Genomic DNA, 15936 nt, shown 5'->3' with positions numbered 1-15936 from the left:
TAAGTCATAATAACTATCTAAAATAAATGCAAACACGGAGTTTTGATAACTTCAATTTCAGAATCAAATTTTTTATTTTATTTTCAGGCGTCACTAGTACAGGGGCAAACAAAACACTTTGATTACGAATGGGACCAAGTTAACCGTTGAACATGGTCCGTTTTCTTTTTGGTTGGCTTCACAAAACCAAGATGTTGCAACTCGGAAACCGCTTGAATAAACCGTGCCCTAAAAAACGTTGGTAGATCACCACATTATTCAATAAGAAATAAAGCGAAAAGACAAAAATCAACAGTTTCACTTACTGAGTTACTTCGTCGATTTCAACCTTTTTATTTTCTTCACTGTTGGTTTCACCTTCGCCGTGATTGGTCGTCGTGATCACGTGAAAAGCCGACATCCAATCATAAAGGTTTATGATGTTGCCACATTCATTGTGTAATTTGTAGGCGACACAGATGTCCGGAGCGTTGGGTGGTATTACCCCATATGACATTCCCTCTAAGGAAGGAACCTACAACATACAAAATCGTATACCATGTTGTTATGACGTAAAAAGCGTTATGACTGACATGTTTACATATGTGGTATATGACTGTAACAACATACACTAACCGGTAAATATTGATAGGGATTGGAGAGTGCCGTTTGTATTGCAAGGCGAGGCGCTGCCAGCAGGTGTCGCTTTACAGCAGCGGAGGAATCAAAGTAGAATGCCTCGTGGAAAGGCATGAATTGCACGCGCTGCAAATGCTGCCTGCGATTAAGTGACTTCCTTAGTTTTTTGTTTGCAAAAAGTCGCAGCCACTTTTAAGACAGAAAATTTGAGGGATCTTACCAAAAAAATGATTTTAGATAGGAAATTGCTTCTTCACGAATCTTCTCAAAGCGCGTCATTTTTCGGATTCGTTTCTTGTTTGCACGGTTACGTAAACGCTGTCACGTTTGCAAGAAGTTTAATTGAATGACACATTTTCATACATTTATTATGAAAAGATGATCAAATGAAAAAAAAACTCGGAGTTCAATCCGTTTTCTTATTTTTTCAATAAACAAAAAAAAACAAGTAAAACGTGTGGCATTAAACTACGAGCCGTGAAAATTTAGTGAAATTTACCACCAGAACTTGATAAGAACTGAACAATATAATCTTTATACCTCTTGTAGTTGATATGCATATTTTACAGTCTCCAATGTTTCATTTTCAGGCTCTTCATCCTTCTCATCATTATCGGGTTGTGGATCTTAACAGAACACAAAACAAATTTACTTACGATGAACATAAATTCAATATTGTGATCAGCCCTGAAGCGTCAAATTCAGTGTTTATTGTTGTAAAGTAACAACCGCAGTGTTTACCATTTTCGTCCATTTTTTCCAAGTTTTTCACGAACGCATGCAGCTTCGCGCTGGCAAAGTTTGGATGAACATCGTTGTCCACACAGTCGTCAAATTCATATGTAAATGACTCCAGAGTATCAGCGCAATTGTTTAAATGTTTAACAAGCTGATCTCGGGATGAAACCTAGATAAATAAGAAAATGATGGTGTTCAAATTACACTGAAATATAAAACAAGTTGTTAACAAAATGCTTTACCCCCAGCAACAGAAACGCTTGTTTGAATCCTTCGTGATTGTTGATGTCATGTTTGTAGCACATGTGATAAAGTTCTCTAATCTGAAAATTGAATTTCAAATTGAGTGATGCTGGCCATTATATAATTAATGACAATCCTCAATCTTAATGTCCTGGAGTCGAGGGCCTGGACACATGCTTACTTTGCAAAAAGTTTAATTAAGCCCTAGTAGTGACACACCCATAAATGGACTGCAATGTTGGTCGGCTCCTGCCTTAACACACACTTCACACAATAGAATAATGCAGGAAAGTAACGGAATTAGCCAAAAATAATGGACATTACCTTTTTTCCAAGTGGGTATTGTGGCAGTGATGACGTAAGAATGTGCAAACAGTGTAGAGCAGGAAAGTAGAATGAATGAAAAACATGTAAATCATGAATACACTTCTTAATTTCACTCTAGAAACAAACACATGTGTTTAAGCAGAAGTAATGATGTCGTTTGGGGATTCAAGTCACACTAACGAACCTTGAAACCAGCATCTTTTGAAATTGCTGTTTGTTTGTCTTTGTCATGAGATGCAACATATCTAAATATAAAATTGTGTTTTTTAGAAATGAAACATATAAGATGAAAGCAACCTATTACATGTAACTTATTAAAGACCTTTTAAACGAATCCACAGATTTCAACAGTCGAATATCATTTTTTGTAAACTTTGAAATAACTGATTCTGCTTCTTTCAAAGACTTAGTGCATAAAATGCTGCAAGGCTGAAAAATAAAACAAAAATAAAGTAAACTTTTAAATTGCCGGCAGTGAAAACTAACCTTACCTGCTCACGAAAATGCTCCAAAGCACAAAACTTTAAAGCGTGCAAAAAACTTGTGATCGAAAAATCATGGCAGAGAAAAACATCAACAATCAACTCAAGACATTTTCCACTCAGTTTAAAAGGCTGCTCTGTTGTTAAAAGTACCTGAAATACAACTTATGGTTAGGCCATGAAGCGACAAAAAATGCAGATATTTAACTCACCTTGTCTATAATTAGAGCTAGGTGTTCAGAAGCAGTAGGAGCATGAAATTTTTCAACTGACAAATTAACAATTGCTGAATGTGACAATAGCCTCTGTGAAACGTCTGTCCAAGAAGTTGCAATTCCAAATACTAGTACCATAGGCAGTGTAGCTGCATGAAAACTATAATTTCCATTACTATCAGTAAAAAAACAAAAGTAAGTAACAAAAAATACAAACAATGCTTTACCTGCACATTATTATGAAATCATGAAGGACTAATTGTGGAAAAGCCTCTAAATCTTGGCACATAATAACCAGTGGTTTCCTTGCAAAGCATGTGTCATCAATTTTGCGCTTTTTTCCTGGTGAACCTCCGTGGGAATGTGGTTTGGTAACCTAAAAAATATTTTGACAAAACATAGTGCATAATAGTTGAATAAATCTTACTGTTTAACTAGGAATAGCAAATGGCATTTACCTTATTATACCATTTTACAATCATGCTCATTGTAATGGTGGATGATTTTTTTCTCATGTAATACAAATCATCACCAGCAATGTCTTCATCCCCAGCGTCACTTGTTCTACTTGTGTTCATACCAGTATCACCCAACAGCTGGTTTACTATAGCCCTCATCATTGACTTGATATCTAAAACCAAAGCAGCATTCATGGTGTTGCCTTGCTTAATAAATCCCAGTGTTTGTCTGTTTGTTTCATTTTTATCCCCGGTGGGCAGGCAACGCCTCAATGTGTTATGCTCACAATGAGTCCACCGTCGAGCTGCCCGTTTTATTGCAAGCCTGTTGACCATTTTTTATTTGATTTTTTCGGTTTTAGGCAGTTGATGACAATTTAGTTCAATCCATCAGAAACCAATGGGTTGGAGACATGCCGCTTAAATTTCTTGCTCAGGGAAACACAAGCGACCAAGATAGGATTAGAACCCATGACCTTGTGATCACAAGGCGGTTGCGCTAACCACTCAGCCAACTTGGTGTTATTCACATCAACCTAAGGATAATTTCAAAACTTACTTGAACAATCTTTTGATTGTAAGATTACAACTGATTGGGCAATACTCTCCTCCACAGCTTCCTTCAACTTGACAAACAGAGCAGCATGATCAGGCATATTTACTCCTACATAAAGTGTATGTTTTTGAGATTGACTTTCTAGATATGTTCCGATTGTGCAATAAAAAAGTAGAATTGAAACCAACAAACCAGTCATAAGAGCAGCAGTTGGTATTTCAGATCTTCCTGTCATAGCATTCTTTGGTAAACATGACCTCTCAATGTACTTTACCAAATCCAGGAACATAGATTCTTGTAGTGATGAGTTAATTTCCTACATGCAATATTATACAGTGCTCAGCCAATACACGTTTAATTCATATTGTCAACAAGAGCTAGCCCAAATCATACATTAGTGGAAATTTCAATATTGTTCCAAACTTCAGTTCCAAGTTTCCATCTTTCAGCACATCTTGCATCATCACTTTTAAGATACTTTGTTGTCTCAAATTCATTTTCTTTCGAATCACCTTTAAAAGCAAAGCAACCCTGCAAAATCAAATGTGTTAAGTTGGGAATTGCTGGAAATTAAGAATTTAAACCCATGGCATCATAGCTGCTGGCCGACTAGAACACAAAAACTTAAACAAAATACTTTGTATTAATATGTCTATTTTAGTGTTTATGAGTACTGTATAATATCAAACTATTTTTATCCATGTGTGAAAAAATACTTCAAATGTTTTTGTTATGTTTTATATTTACGTTAAACATACCTTTGAGACGGAGAATGTAGCTTCGTCCATGATCAGTTCTCACGAAAACAACAAAAGACTTCTAAATCCAAGTTGCAACTTTCCTCACTATCAGTCTTGCTACCTCATTGGTATGTAAATGGGGAAATAACCGCCTTTTTAATACGGACCAAAGAGTATTTTTGTACTCCTTGTACCGGACCAAAAGGTTTGGCAATCACGACAATTAGCAAGCTATAAACCTACAGTTTTTTAAACGAATAGTATATTACCACAACTATATTATTTAAATTAGGAACCTTACAATTTGATTTTAAAAACTGTTGAAAATAATAACCTTGAAACTGCATTGGTTTGGATAATTTAAAACTTTCGCGCCATTGGCATGCGATTTTTCAGATTTTGCGACAAAAGCAATTTTCGTTTTTGGTGAATTGGTTTTGGAATTTGGATTAATGTGCAGTTAAAATAAAATGGATGTGGATGTTCCCGGCACAAGTAAATTGGAGAAGTCAAGCGCTGAACCGGTAAAGAAGGCATACGAATTACCATGGTGAGCTCTTAAAATTAGTTTTTGTTCACCACACAATTTGTTCAACAAAAATGTCTGTAGACTGTAGTGCTTAAACCAGGCTGTTTAGCTGTTATTGGAACATTTTTTTTCATTTTTAAGAAGCATTTTTGATTATTTGGGCGTTTCTATAGTGAAATAGTTCTTTCTTAGCTCATTACATTTTAAAAAAAAACTGTTAATAGGGTTGAAAAGTATCGTCCAACCAAGCTTTCTGAAGTGGTTGGAAATGAAACTACAGTAAGTCGACTTGCTGTTTTTGCCAAAGAAGGAAATGTTCCAAACATTATTATTGCTGGACCTCCTGGAGCTGGTAAAACCACAAGTATATTGTGTTTAGCCAGAACAATGCTGGGACCATGTTATAAAGAAGCAGTACTGGAGCTAAATGCCTCTAATGATCGGTATGTGCAATCTTAAAATTTTCTTTCTTTTAGGCATTTGTATATTATATATTGGAGAACTGCTTTTCTCTAGTACTTTGTGACAATAAAAATATTTTTGTTATTTTATTCATTAGCATGAACAACTGGAACTGAGCAATAGCAGTTTATATAAAATCATAGGACATAATATATTTTAATTGTCACAAAAAGGAATGTTAATTTTTGCACAATAAAATTCATCAAAGTTTACTTGCTTTAACAAAGGATTTTCTCTACCTATTTTTTTTCCTTTAACCTTTTACCAGGCAAGTTTGGCAACTTCTTGGTTTAAACTGGCTTTCTATATATGTGATTTGCTAACATAGTATATTTTCAGAGGAATTGATGTTGTAAGGAACAAAATTAAAATGTTTGCTCAAAAGAAGGTTACTCTTCCAAAAGGCAAACACAAAATCATAATTCTTGATGAAGCAGACAGCATGACGAATGGTGCCCAACAAGCACTACGCAGGTTTACATTTTCAACAAGATATACTTTAGTGTATCAATAAATGTAAACTTTCATTCTAAACTGTTTGTTTTTTGAAGAACAATGGAAATATATAGCAAAACGACAAGGTTTGCTTTGGCTTGCAACCAGTCAGACAAGATTATTGAGCCAATTCAATCTCGATGTGCTGTCCTTCGCTATAGCAAATTGAGTGATGCACAGGTCAAGTTTTGAATACTTTACTGCCATATCAGTATACCCAGTGGTGGGATTCAATTTTTTTGTCAGCCGGTTCTATCACAAAAGTCATATTTTCCAGCCGGTTCTGTTACAAAAAGTCCATTGACAGTAACCAGTTATGCTAAATGGTTCGCTGATCTTATAAAATTTCGTGAGACGCTTCTATAGAACCGGTGCGAACCGGCTGAATCCCACCACTGAGTATACCCCAAGTTTGCTGTCGATTTCAATTATGAACCAATATACCTTTCAGATCAAGTTTAAAGAGCTCTTCTGGCAAATGTGATTTTATTCCGACGTTTCGACGTCCTATACAGGTCGTCTTCATCAGGGTAAAATGAAGACTTTACCCTGATGAAGACGACCTGTATAGGACGTCGAAACGTCGGAATAAAATCACATTTGCCAGAAGAGCTCTTTAAACTTGATACTATGCCTGGCAGCAATAGCTTATATATACCTTTCAGATCTTGACCAGAATCACAGAGATAATTGAAAAGGAGGATGTACGCTATACTGATGATGGATTGGAAGCAATAATTTTTACTGCACAGGGCGACATGAGACAGGCAACTTTAAATTTGACTACATTGTATGCTGTCACTTGCTGTGTGTCTTATTTTTGTTCAAATGTTTAGGCCCTCAACAATTTGCAATCCACTTATCAAGGTTTTGGATTTGTGAATGGTGACAATGTTTTCAAAGTATGTGATGAACCTCACCCTTTGCTGTTAAAGAATATGCTTGACCACTGTATCAAGTCAAATTTGGATGAAGTAAGAAAGATTTAACGTTTGATTGTCTCTTAATTTTGAAACCGTCCTCGATCTAAACGCATTTTTTGCAGGCCTACAAGATCGTGCACCACCTGTGGGCAATGGGATATTCCCCTGATGACATTATCACTAACATCTTTCGTGTTGTCAAAACGCACGAAATGGCAGAATATTTGAAGCTCGAGTACATTAAGTTGATTGCTGAGACTCATATGCGCATTGTACAGGGGGTGAACTCCCTTCTGCAGCTTTCCGCCCTTCTAGCTCGCCTCTGTCGTGTTTCGTCAGCTGTGTAACGCCCAAAGCTCACGACATTCGCTTGACAAACGACGTGCATAAACTGCTCGCGCACAGCAGAACTTTGAACCAAAAACGGATGAAAAGGACAATCTCTGCTGATTGTAGCGAATATTTGTTTAAAACTATTTTTTGCGAGTGGTAAAAGGCTTCTGCGAGTATTTCTGTTTTTGAGTGCTATTTGTGGATTGTAGACTTGGTCTATTCCTCAGCCAACAATTTCACCGTTCATTTTTCAACATAATGTCTTTTTAACGTAAGTGAGTGCCAGTGGTATTAAATACGTTTCTGGAAACAAAAAACATATAACTGCCAACATGTTTGCGGGTAATAGCCAGCGGTTGCCGAGTCCTGGTGTACACAATGGTCCTCTGGACCAAATCAAACGTCAGCAAACGCGCACGACTGGTGAAGCTACGGGAAATTAAACACTGTTTGCACCATTCGCCAACTTTTTTAGATTTTTTTACAAAGCATATTCGCGCAAACCAAAAATTACACCCAGATTCTTGACTACGGGGTAAAATAGGCTAACTGTAATTATAGTCAGGCAGTTTGCGCTAGAAATTTTGAAACAATTTTCCACCACACTCCTCCATAACTTTTTCAACCAACAACAATTAAATCATTTTACACGTTTGCTAACTAATTGCCTTATTTTTGGTTTTGTACAAAGGTTTTTGGTCTTTGACCCCGTCATAAAAACGAAGTAAAATTAAAATCACATCGCTTCATGTAGTGCTGTGCGTCTCTTTATTTCCATGACTACTTTCATCAGCGAAATTTGTGAATTAACATTTTAGCTATTTTTCAAAGTAGTCTAGAAAGTTTCCAAAGGTAGAACTTATGCGGATTGAATTGCGTAATAGCATCAAGGGGTACACATGTTTACATTTGTCGCATTCGCAAGCAATGAGCATTTACCAGGCGGTCGTGGTAAAATACGCATATTTTGTGCTTTTTTAATAGGAACAGCGAGTTAACCGACTTTACAGTTTATCTGTTTATTGCGCATTGTATCTTTTGTTTGTTCATTGCATAAAATGTATTTTTATGTGTCCTAATGGTTTAAAGCGCAGAACGCAACTTTGACTAAAAAGATTTACATACATTAGATGCCTTACGGAAAAAGGTTGAAAAGAGAAATATTGGAACCAAAAATTGGGTATTCCCTTATTGTTTGGTGTTGAACTGGAACCAGACCGTGCAAATGCAGTTTGTGTTACTATTTTGTGATCGCCACTGCAATACTGATGAATTGAAAATTAACGAAGTACTAAAGACTAAATGAGAAAACAACAATCGTTGTGTTGAAAGGTGTCGCACAATGTCAAAATCAGTTTTGACTTTGAAAGGCCATGTAGATAAAGGGTACAACCAAAATTAAACAAATCTGGATTTAAACCAGTTTAAAAACCACAAACCTAAAAATATAAAACAAGTGGTTTGACTGTCTGATTAGAACAAGTTTCTTTGGGTGTCTGTAACTACACAACATACTCCCCTTTTGTTCCAGGAAAGTGTTGCTAGATAAAAATGTTGAAATACTTCGTTGACATCATGTTGAGATGTCAATGGATACCCGAGCAGTAAGTACTGATGTCATCTAGTGCCTTACCCCCACTGGGCAACTTGCCTTCCTGGTCACGAGTGTCAACACTTGATCGCTCTCGTTATCCAAAACCATTTCTCCGAGATCGACTGCAGACCCTTCCACCCGCTGGGGTGGCTGTCCACCAACAGAATGGTGACAGGCACGGGGACGGACTACAAATGGCAACTGACATGCAAATTCTTGATAATTTAACCCCTTCGGAACAAAAACGACTTGTGTATTACAATAAGAGCATTAAATTTCTTCAGCAGCAACATGCAGACACACTCACAAAGTTGCATGAGGAAATTGATCGCCTTAAACAAGAAAACAAAGGTGATTTTTCTCTCTTGTTAACCACTAAGAAAAATTTTTGGCATTTCTGAATAGTGTTTTTATGGGTCCCCTTCTATGAAGGGGACACATATTGTTTGTGTCCGGATTTCTTTTTTCTGCCTAACGCTGGTTTGTTAAACGTGTTTGGTCAAGAAAGAGTGCTCCAAATTTAATAAAATTTACACAAATGTTAGTTATTAATCCAAATTTGATCCTCCTGAAGTTTGACCCCAAATGACCCAGCGGTTCACCCGCAGGCCCCCAAAACGTATATTTTTAAAAACGGCTGTACTGACTAAAGTACAGCATCTCTGAGTGATATGCTGTGTTGTTTGGTGCAATATAAGATATTTCAAAGAATTTAGTATCTTTTTTTTCGATTCACCCATTTTCACCCCTTAAACCCCCAAATATTCCTTTCTGTCTAACGCTGGTTTGTTAAATGCGTTTGGTCAAGAAAGAGTTATTTAAATTTATTCAAATTCGCACAGATGTTAGTTATTGTTCCAAATTTGATCCTCCTGAAGTTTGACCCCAAACGACCCAGTGGTTCACCCACAGCCTCCTCCCCCCTCCCCCCAAAAAAAATTAAAAACAGCTGTACTGACTAAAGTACATAATCTGAGAGTTTCATGGTTTGTTGGTTGGTGCAATGTAAGGTATTCTAAAGAATTTTGTAACTTTTTATTGGATTCTGAAAAAAAAAAATTTTTTGCAGTAGGTTATTCGTTCAGTACTTAAAATTTTGCCTTAATCAGCCAAATAGTTACTTTTACAGCCCATAATATGTGTACACTGTCAGTCAGATAGAAGTCTCAACTCTCAAGGGAGTAATTCACTTGTTCACGATTAAGGAGGGTGAATGAAGCGGGATTGCTCAGCTTGATGTCCGGACAGACGTTTTACGAGACAGTCGTTTCGGTGATTAGAAATCAGCTGTTTTTGCGCAGCTATGCTATGTCGTTTTATTAAGTATCAAGAACATTTTTAGTTGTGGAAAATTGTGTTAAAAACTGAACTTGAACGACAATATCAAGGTCAAAGCATGAGATTAAATTAAAAGTATTTTTCCCGTTCTTATGTACTGCTTTTTTGTAACTATATGAAAACAATGATGCAAAAAGAATACGGACAAAACTTTTAAAGCTGGGTTATTGCTAAAGTTGGTTAAGTTTTTTCTTAAGAATCTGAAAATAACCAGGATGTTAAATCCACACAAACGCGCGTGTGGGGACCCATCTGTTTTTGCTTGCAAAAACAATCATATATGTAGATCAAATGATGTGTATAGTAAATTGTTAAATATCGTATAGAATATATAAAATGGAAGTATATCAGAAAGCCACCTTTCTAGTTTTATATTATATTCAACCCTTCGTAAAATTATTTTTTAAATCAAATAAATTCCCTGTTTATACAAAGTTATTTTCTTCGTGTTGATTACCTTTGTACTGTTGCACTAAAGAAAACTTACATTTGTTTTTGTATATAGATCTTCAATTTAAGTTTGTCATGAACAAAAAGAATCCTGCTAAAGGTATGTTACTGTTATCATAAGACCATAAATTATTGCATTTTAAGCAGTTCTTAAACGGATTTTCCTTTGTTGTAACTTTAATTATGGGTCCCCTTCCCTGAAGGGGACACATATTGTTTTTGTCCGTATTTTTTTTTTCTTTTTTTCTTTTTTCTTTTTTTTCTTTTTTCTGTCTAACGCTGGCTTGTGAGACCCGTTTGGTCAAGAAAAAGTGCTTGAAATTTATTGAAATTTGGACATATGTTAGATATTAATCCAAACTTGGTCCACCTGAAGTTTGACCCCAAATTACCCAGCGGTTCACCCACAGGCCCCCGAAACGTAAAATTTTTAACGCTGGTTTGTAATGCTGGTTTGGTCAAGAAAAAGTGCTTTAAATTTATTGAAATTTGGACACATGTTAGATATTAATCCAAACTTGGTCCACCTGAAGTTTGACCCCGATTGACCCAGCGGTTCACCCACAGGCCCCGAAACGTACATTTTTTAACGCTGGTTTGGTAAAGAAAAAGTGCTTCAAATTTGGACATATCTTAGTTATCAATCTGAACTTGATTCTCTAGAAGTTTGACCCCGAATGACCCAGCGGTTCACCCATAGGCCCCCGAAACGTAAATGTGTCTAACGCTCGTTTGGTCAAGAAAGACACTGTAGGCAGAAGTACCAAGAGAGTAACTCACTGGTTTACGATAGCGGGAGGGCTCAGCTTGACGTCGGACAGACGTTTTACGAGACGTCGTTTCAGTGATTAGAAATCAGCGGTTGTGCACAGCAATGCTATGTCATTTAATTAAGTTATCACTCACGTTTTGAGTTTTGGTGAAGGTTTTACACCTATGATGTGATTTAAACCTAATAACCGTGCTTCGGTTTTGTATATGTCAAGCAAAACTTTGTTAATCGAAGTAAAGATGAAAAAGTTAACTTGACTTTTTTGCCAAATAAATGTTTTTTAAATGCTCGTTGTCAGGTTGGCCGCCACATGATCACGGGTTACTTAAGGTCAACTAGTAGGTATTACAAACAAAATTTGTCCTTAAGAATCTAAAAATCACCGCAACATTTGTTTACTGTAAATCTGCACAAACGCACGTGTGGGGACCCATTTGTTTTTGTTTACAAAAACAATCATATGTGTAGATCAAATGATGTGTATAGTAAATTGGTAAATATCGTATAGAACATATAAAATGGAAGTATATCAGAAAGCCACTCTTCTAGTGTTTGTTATTGTCTTGTTAAACAAATTGAACAACAGCTTGTTACTGAATGAAAATTCTTTTTTTGGCTTCCTAATTTATCTGTGTCTGTATTTATATACCAGCCAAGGGTGTATATGTTGTGTTTTTTTTCTTTTTTGGAATCAACAAGTGGTTTCCTAAATTTAGTCCACTTGAACAAATCATTTTTAACAACTTGTTGTTCTAAAACTAAACCTAATCGCATTGTTTAACACCATTACCAGATCGCAAACAGACATGAGTGAGAATTAGTTGTATGTTGTTGATTGCTAAGTAAAGGTAGGGACCCACTTGAAATTAGGTGACAAATGTATATATGAGTTGTAAATATGTGAAATGGTGTAAGTGCTAAACTATTAAATAGGATGTAGTATATGTACATATGAGGAATGTGCCAAAACTGCAAGTGTTCTGTTTGGTCGAGCACCGAGCATCTCACGTTAACATCATGATGTCACAAACATAAAACAGCAATGCTCGGTATCGAGTACTCGGGTTCTGGCTCAGCTTGGCCCATCCCTAGTACATATACATAAGTTGGGAGCAGGCAAAAAATCATCCATCTAATCCAGTTTTCAATTTACAGGTTCCAGTGATGGCCACATAAAACATTATTCTTCAGACACAGACAAAAGTGGTATGTTTTTTTATCTTTGCCCCATTTGTAACTCATTATGTTTACTGTTCAGTATGTTCATTGTAAAATAACTAAAAATTTTAGTTTTAATTCCACAATATAAAGCCTCTTATTTTATGTGAAAGAATAAACAAGATATTTTTGAAAACACCTAATGTCTGATGTAAAGCTGCATTTTTTGGCTGAAACCAATGTATCTGAAAAATATTATATGATCATGTTATGAAATAATGGTACAGTTAGATTCAAACATACTTTTTTTAGGTAAACAATGCTTGTAAAAGTCACTTACTGGACCATTATGGTCAATTTCAAAATTTGTCAAACTTTGGTTTCTGTATCAATAGTCATTCCAATTTTAGTTTCTTTAAAAGTTAATCTTGGCCAATCTGAAGTGAATTCAAGTGCAATTGTGACTGTGTGTTGCTTTGGTAACCCATTCCTGAACTGAAGACCCATTAACCTACAAGTGCACTTGAACAAGTTTAATCCTGTCATCATAGAAATAAATGTTTTTTTGTCTTTGGTCATGGCAAACAAATTAAAAACATTGTTGCTACTTAGGTGGCGAGTTGCAGAGTATAATACTTCAGGAGGAAGTAAAGGATTTGCAACAAGCACTTAAACATGCACAGGGAAGAAATGCCATGCTACAACAAGCACTCTGGGGGAAGGGCCGAAGGTATGTTGACTATATTTTACCCATTAACTTATTAAAATACAGTTGGATGAATTTATACTCATGAACGCAAATACGTAACTCCGGGTATGGTTGTGTGTCAACTGTCAACAGTAAGTTTGACTTCAGCTGTTGCCTACTTTCATATCCCTGCACCTATTGTTAGAAATATTGTGAATGTTTAAATAATATGAATTTTTATAGATGGTTTGTACTAGGAAACAGATTTGAAACACTGTAGATTTGGGGACTTATTTTAAGCTCGTTATCCTATTAGCCTCAGAAACTATGTTACCTATTCAAAATGCACAAACTTTTGAACTTGCCAAAATAAGTTACTCAGTATAAGTCATTATTTGATGATTGGCTGGTTTTCTTTGCTTACAGTGGCAAATCTCGGAAAACATCAGGCACAGTTGGCAATAATTCATCAACCTCATTGATTGATGATGAAAGCTCTCTGCGTTGGTTAACTGAAAGTGTTGATGATGCTGGCTCAAGTGGAAACAGCTCACTTGAGCAAGATTCTTCATACCTGGAGCCTATTGCAACAGAACCAATTCTACCGCCAGGCCTATCACTTGACCCTCTAAGAGTAAGTCAAGTAGTAGCTGACCCATGGAGATTGTTTGTTCTATTAAGACAACAAAAATTAAACTATGGTAAAGGGTTTTTCTTTGACCAATGGCTTTATAATGTCAAATTTTATTTCAAACAAAGGTGTGTGTTTATTAAAGAAATTGACATTAAAGTTTTATTTAAATGTACTGCATTGGATAAGTTTTAGTTGGGTTTAGCCGTTCAGGCTTTATTGTAGTATTTTTGGGAAAAAACAACATTACCCAAATGTATTGAAGTTCCTCTGTAGGTGTGTTTACAATGATCAATTACTTTTCAAACAGACGTAATGTTTATCATGTCTTTAGGTCCAGGAAAGCTCTGGAGAAGATCCACGATCCCCCTCCTTGCCAGAATGTGAGGTGATCATCAGATACCTGCATGGGGTAAGCTGTGAAAGTCCTGTCTGGTTTTTGGTCTTTTGTGTTTCAAGTATGCTGGGTGTGTCAGAAGTGCAGAATGCTAGCCAAATCAGCCTGCGATGGCATTTCACGGGGGGCGCTGCAGTTATTTGAAATTGTGTTGTGTTTGGTTCGCCTTAGGTTGATTTAAGTTTTTAGGTTGTGGCAACTTGCGACTTAACGTAAAATCTTTTCATGGAACTTTTTTTACCAGTAAAAAGAAAGTATGTATGGTGCTGACGGAACAAAATCACACAATTTCCTTAAATCCTGTGTAGTTGTGTTCTATTTGTAGTGTTAATAACTTCGCAAATTGGCCTGCGGGTGGCTTTCCAAAATAAAAATTGACCCCCATTAAAAAAAGTTTGGACACCCCTGAAGTATGCATTCATACTGATTTGCATTAACTTTTTTCAGCCAAATCTTATGTACATTCATTGTGGCAGTGACTCAGGATCTATTTTACTTCTATAATGTGAAGTGAAGTGTTTTGTAAGCACAGAAAAGACTGATAGTTGCTAAAACTTGTGCTTTTGTGTTTTAGGTAAGTGCTAGACAAAGAGAAGAAAATTCCATGTTAAAATCCGATTTAAAAGACCTCCTGCAACACCAAAAACATGCAAACAGATATTCAACAAAATCTAACCTTACTGAAGCAAGGTAATTTTGCATTCTCACACACACATAAATGTTTTTGTTATACTTTACCTAGGTTATCTCCTGGTAGTGGTCTAATAGACTTGTTACTGTAACTTACAAATTATAACACCTATAACCCACCAGTTAAACAAAATAAACATACAGGTTAATCTGGCCAGAGTTGGTAAAGTGTGTTTTTCTTGTCTTTCATAGGTCCGAAGAAGTGATGAGGTTGCCCAAAGTGTCCCTAAAACAGAGCCTTCCAAAGCACAATTCTGCACAGTAATAGATTTATCTGTGTTAAAAATTAAAAAAGGGTTTTATAAAAGCTCAAATTTGTGCCAAAAAAGTTTAAGCCGGTGTACTTATTTGGTGTTCAATGGTAATCATATTTACATTTAATTTGACATTCATTTTTACACTACATGATTTGACATTCAGTTTTGACCACATGCATCTTTAACTGACTAAATGGCAAAAATATTTATATTTGGCCATTTTTTATAGATTGCATGCATCTTCAACTGACCGGATTGTCCTTCCTGCTCTCAAACACAGCATGAACACAAACATTGCTGATCGACGAAAAAGACAACAGGCTGTACAGAAGTCAAGAACAAGAAAAGACGGTCCACACAACTTGTAACAGAAAGAAATTTCAAACTGTTTGGTGGTTGTATTTTAACATTCCTTCAACACATCCTTTTTTAAAGACCGTTTTTTAATCACAAATACATTACTGTGGAATGTTCTTATCTTTTCCCCACTGTAGATGAATGACTTTTTATGTTGTGGTAGTTTTTTTTCTGTAATTGGTGTGTGTGCTGTAGCAAACCAACTGTGCATTTGATTGGCGCTATTTCGTACTGTTCCAGTCTGTTTTCGTGTCCACGTTTATCAGTGCGAATAAACGGCCTTATGTTTCCAGTTGGTCTGTTTTGATTTTTCGCCCAAAGGACATGTAGCCTTAAAATTTGCAGCAATAATAACAGCAATTAATTTGTAAGGGAAAAAATAACATGTTGCTATAAAACAGATCATCTGGCATGCAAAGGTGATTATATGAAAAGTCTCCGCAGTTTTGCACCGCCAAGTCAAAAAAATACCGTACCAACAAATG

At 36.1% G+C, this 15936-nt stretch overlaps 3 protein-coding genes across 3 annotated transcripts; 2 read left to right on the top strand and 1 right to left on the bottom strand.

Moving 5' to 3' along the window:
* Positions 1–40: 40 nt before the first annotated feature.
* On the bottom strand, positions 41–4634 carry LOC145213848 (origin recognition complex subunit 3-like). The gene is made up of 18 exons (XM_080082257.1): positions 4396–4634; positions 4031–4168; positions 3830–3953; positions 3641–3745; positions 3082–3254; positions 2851–2999; positions 2621–2783; positions 2418–2561; positions 2249–2355; positions 2111–2171; positions 1924–2040; positions 1599–1679; positions 1360–1525; positions 1159–1244; positions 839–936; positions 616–757; positions 306–514; positions 41–228 (listed from the first exon to the last, which is right to left on the bottom strand). Exons 1-18 carry the CDS (start codon positions 4423–4425, stop codon positions 123–125), a joined length of 2199 nt encoding a protein of 732 aa, XP_079938383.1. The 5' UTR covers positions 4426–4634; the 3' UTR covers positions 41–122.
* Positions 4635–4753: 119 nt separating this feature from the next.
* Positions 4754–7417, top strand: LOC145213856 (replication factor C subunit 2-like). Its single transcript, XM_080082264.1, has 7 exons — positions 4754–4927; positions 5131–5349; positions 5708–5842; positions 5920–6043; positions 6529–6630; positions 6700–6837; positions 6909–7417. The coding sequence occupies exons 1-7, from the start codon at positions 4848–4850 to the stop codon at positions 7131–7133; spliced, it is 1023 nt and encodes a 340-aa protein (XP_079938390.1). The 5' UTR covers positions 4754–4847; the 3' UTR covers positions 7134–7417.
* Positions 7418–7512: 95 nt separating this feature from the next.
* LOC145213853 (coiled-coil domain-containing protein 74B-like) lies at positions 7513–15743 on the top strand. Its single transcript, XM_080082262.1, has 9 exons — positions 7513–9064; positions 10557–10601; positions 12429–12479; positions 13044–13161; positions 13546–13753; positions 14085–14162; positions 14722–14837; positions 15030–15098; positions 15324–15743. The coding sequence occupies exons 1-9, from the start codon at positions 8734–8736 to the stop codon at positions 15460–15462; spliced, it is 1155 nt and encodes a 384-aa protein (XP_079938388.1). The 5' UTR covers positions 7513–8733; the 3' UTR covers positions 15463–15743.
* The last annotated feature ends 193 nt before the right edge of the window (positions 15744–15936 follow it).

The sequence above is a fragment of the Phallusia mammillata genome, chromosome 2 (assembly GCF_965637545.1).
Source record: "Phallusia mammillata chromosome 2, kaPhaMamm4.hap1.1, whole genome shotgun sequence".
Taxonomy (NCBI): domain Eukaryota; kingdom Metazoa; phylum Chordata; class Ascidiacea; order Phlebobranchia; family Ascidiidae; genus Phallusia; species Phallusia mammillata.
This window is presented reverse-complemented; position numbering and strand designations above follow the sequence as displayed.